At 31.3% G+C, this 4651-nt stretch overlaps 1 protein-coding gene across 1 annotated transcript in view; it reads right to left on the bottom strand.

Annotated features, from left to right (window-relative positions):
- LOC106467180 (leucine-rich repeat flightless-interacting protein 2-like) overlaps window positions 1–4651 on the bottom strand; it is a 60713-nt gene that overhangs the window by 9413 nt on the left and 46649 nt on the right. Inside the window, exons 6-8 of the mRNA XM_013927500.2 lie at window positions 4253–4423; window positions 2250–2342; window positions 600–750 (exon numbers count right to left, since the gene is read on the bottom strand). Of these exons, the coding sequence (XP_013782954.1) occupies window positions 600–750; window positions 2250–2342; window positions 4253–4423 (415 nt within the window). The remainder of the gene's footprint in view (window positions 1–599; window positions 751–2249; window positions 2343–4252; window positions 4424–4651) is intronic.

The raw sequence follows: 4651 nt of genomic DNA on the forward strand, positions 1-4651 counted from the left end.
AGATACAGCAATAATCACAAGTTATCTAAGACATTACTTACAGTGATCATCACAAGTTATCTAAGACATTAGATACAGTGATCATCACAAGTTATCTAAGACATTAGATACAATAATAATCACAAGTTATCTATGACATCAGATACAGCAATAATCACAAGTTATCTAAGACATTACTTACAGTGATCATCACAAGTTATCTAAGACATTAGATACAGTATTCATTACAAGTTATCTAAGACATTAGATACAGTAATCATCACAAGTTATCCATGACATTACTTACAGTATTCATTACAAGTTATCTAAGACATTAGATACAGTGATCATCACAAGCTATCCATGACATTACTTACAGTGATCATCACAAGCTATCCATGACATTACTTACAGTGATCATCACAAGTTATCCATGACATTAGATACAGTGATCATCACAAGTTATCCATGACATTAGATACAGTGATCATCACAAGTTATCTAAGACATTAGATACAGTGATCATCACAAGTTATCCATGACATTAGATACAGTGATCATCACAACTTATCCATGACATTAGATACAGTGATCATCACAAGTTTAATTAATTGTCTTACCTAGAGACCCTTCTCCTGCAACTTGATTAACTAAAGCAATTTTGCTGCCGGATTTTGAAGCTGAACTATCTGGTGTGCTTCTGGAACTACAACCATCGACATCTCCATTCACTAGAAATTCTTGTCCTCCCACTAACACCAGTCCATGGTCCTGCAGAGATTATACAAGTCACATGACTAAACTAAACCTCATCCTCCAGGTGAAAAGAGTTTGACTCTTAAGGTTCTTGTAAAGGTAAGCCTGTATATTATTATGTAATGTAAGTAATAACTGTTCACCAGAGTTGACTTCAACGATGCTTGTAACTTGTTTGTTTTTTAATTTCACGCAAAGCTACACAAGGGCTATCTGAGCTAGCCATTCCTAATTTAGCAGTGTAAGAATAGAGGGAAGGCAGCTAGTCATCACCACCCACCGCCAACTCTTGGGCTACTCTTTTACAAACGAATAGTGGGATTGACCGTCACATTATTATGCCCCTACAGCTGAAAGGGCGAGCATGTTTGGCGTGGAGAGGATTCGAACCCGCGACCCTCAGATTGCGAGTCGAACGCCCTAACCACCTGGCTATGCCGGGCCTGCTTGTAACTATCAAATTACTTATTTGAACTCAACGGTTACTCAAACACAGAGAAACGTAACAGTATCGAAAAGGACACTGTAAATCTTCAATGAATGTACCACTAAAAATATTACAAAATCAACAGGTTTTCAATCTCTCTAACATGCTTTATTTAATAACTTTTAATCTATTACACTTTACTTGTTAGATTCATTAAATAAATTGATTCACAAATTCGTCTTTATCTTTTGATATTGAAAATATTAAACTCACGTGCATTACAAATTTCTTGATAATTAAATTCTCATCTCCACTGCTACTAGCAAGATTAGGTATTTTACTAGGAAACAGTATCAAGAGAGTTAGTAACCACAAGGCTTTTCCAAATGAACAAAACAACCCTACTCTAAACCAACACCCTGGGGTGCCAAGATATCTCTTCTAATTCGTGCAACAGTATCTGGGCACATGACCTCTTTGTTCCATACTGTATATATATATCTGTGTCAGTGTAAACTACTGGTGGTGAAAAAAACCTTGTCAAAATGTTGTACATTTGCTGATGTGTTAAATTTATATTAAAGTTTTTCTTCATTACCCATTCAAGCATTATTAAATGATTAGTTAGATCTCATAAAGATTTATTTTTACTTTCATTCTGTAGACTGAAAAAAAAAAATCACTATGTGAAATGAGTAATTATTAAAAAGGTCTTATAATTCTTTATCTTGTGATATGTTTAATGAGTAGAATCTGAAACTTATCATGTAGATCAAAAGATCACAACTTGTAATTCTTTATCTTGTGATATGTTTAATGAGTAGAATATGAAACTTATCATGTAGATCAAAAGTTCACAACTTGTAATTCTTTATCTTGTGATATGTTTAATGAGTAGAATCTGAAACTTATCATGTAGATCAAAAGATCACAACCGTGTGTTATTTTTTATGCAGGAGTGAAACTACTACTTGTGGAAAAGGAAGTAGTTTTTTATAACCTCGAATAGCTTCATATGTAGTAAATGTAATGGTTTAACAAATCTGAAATATAAATAATTTGTTTTTTTCACCATAAAAATATTCACCTCTATCAATTCATCTCTCTGTCTCAAACCTTCTTTTAAAAACTCAATCTCTTCTTTGACTTCCTTAAAATCCCTTTGTAACTGATCATATGCCTGAAGAGAGTAAGAGAGAGAAAAAAACATGTTTTACATTAGTATTAAACCATTATTAATAACAGCAAGAGGAACAAGATAAACACAAGTGACAAATAGGGTGAGCCATAGCCAACCTCCCATTAAAAAATGAAACAATAAGTAAAAAGATATATACATGAGACTAACATCTAATAAATGACTGTATCAGGGGTGGAAATTATTCTGGTACTTTAAGTTCATTGTAATAATTACAAAATAAAAAATTATTGTGTTTGACCACTAAATCAAAGTTTTCAAAATGTCCATCAGCATCTAATAATGCACATAATGTGACATAAAAGTTATAAAATTCACACAAAATAAAACAGAATATTCTTATTATCTTTACTGGTGAATATATTTTATGAATTTTACAGGCATGAATTCTTTTGGAATCTTTTTACAGACGATTCATAAATTTACGGAAATTTAGCCCAACACACAATGTGACGCAAACATAAACCACCAATCACTGTCTGCAGTCACTCAGAGAGGTTAGCTTCTTTTAACAAAGTTATGATATATTAAAAAAAAGACAAATATGGTAAAAAATTAAGATGACAGAGTTAGTATTACTACATGATAAAAATAAAAAACTAGAATTCACCTTTTTAATGTAGTAAAGCACCCAATCTCCTCATCCAGTATACTGTTAGAATAAGTATCCACATACAAAACATGCACACAGTCCATAACAAAATAAATAAACAAAAAAATAACTTTAGCCACTTCTAATCTTTTTCTCTTTTATATGAAGCTTATAAGAACATCACTATGTGGGTCTTAATTTCTTTTCATTTGTTAAGAATTCAATTTTTATCATGTTTAATTAACTATCAACTCGCATTAAGCTACGTTACCTTATTTAAAATTATCATACATTTATTGAATATACAGCTTATTACATCTTGGAGATATAGAAGTTCATAGTCGACAGTCAAAGTTCAGTGATTTCTTGCGACATCACTAACGTAAAGTATTATTCCTAATACAAGAACCTTATTAAATAGCCTATAAGTAAGTAAAAAAATCACCTTTAAATCACTATGGTAGTCATTTATTTAGTTCGCAACGTTTCAAGCAAAAGCTCTTTTTCAAGCCAGAATTAAATATTCCTGTAATTGTCATTAACCAATAGGCTTGTTTCTGGCTTGAAAAAGAGTGTTTGCTCGAAACGTCACCAAGTAAATAAGTTACTATCATAGTCTAAAAGACTCTAAAAGTCTAATTACTAAATAGCCTCCTGTATATTCCTTACCATATATCACACTTATCTCGTTATGAGTAAGCCTGACATATAAAGAGTAAAAATAATAACTAACATAAAATTAAACGTAGAGTGAGAAATTACTGAAACCCGCTAATCAGTTAATCGTCAGGCTCATTACTTATTACACTCAACTAGTCAATTACTCTCACATTATATGCCTAAAAAAAAATTATAACACCTAAAAAAACGGATTTCAATATGCGTGGTGGGCAGACTATGGAAAGCCCATTGTGTAACTTTGTGCTTAACAACAGATAAACATTATAGTAATGTATTGATTACTGGTTAGAAACAAAAATAAATGGAAAACCTAGATGATTATTTTCCTGTCCCTAATTGATGCTCGTGTTAATTAATCCAGTTAAGCTAGTTAAAAGATAATACAAGAAACAATGTACATACAAAAACTACAAATATTAAAGTTAATTCCAGTATGTACTTCTAATTTAAACAGTCACAATATATTCACAAAATCCTTTAAAAATGACACTGCATCAAACTGCAAAAACTGTGTTTTATAAAAAACGAAATAAAACACCCATTTCCATTAATTTGGATTTAAAACTTTTAGCTATTGAACCTTTAGCAATGCTTCTGTAATTTTTTGACAAACCCTTACTCGATATTTTTCTTTGCAGTCTTTCTTAATCTGGATATAATTTTCTTCCATTTCTTCTATTTCGTCTTTCAGTGTATCTACGTTGTAAGTGAGGGATGATTTCTCATTGTCTAACTGAGCGTTACTGACCATGGCTTTCTTGAACTTTTCTTCTATGTCTTGTAACTGATGCTACAACAAAACTGAATGATATTAATACAAACAAAATCATGTAAGGTCTTTCGTTTGTAACTGAAATTAAATGATATTAATACAAATAAAATCATGTAATGTCTTTCATTTGTAACTGAAACTGAATGATATTAATACAAACAAAATCATGTAAGGTCTTTCGTTTGTAACTGAAATTGAATGATATTAATACAAACAAAATCATGTAAGGTCTTTCGTTTGTAACTG

The sequence above is a fragment of the Limulus polyphemus genome, unplaced genomic scaffold, assembly GCF_000517525.1.
Source record: "Limulus polyphemus unplaced genomic scaffold, Limulus_polyphemus-2.1.2 Scaffold2517, whole genome shotgun sequence".
NCBI classification, from domain to species: Eukaryota; Metazoa; Arthropoda; class Merostomata; order Xiphosura; family Limulidae; genus Limulus; species Limulus polyphemus.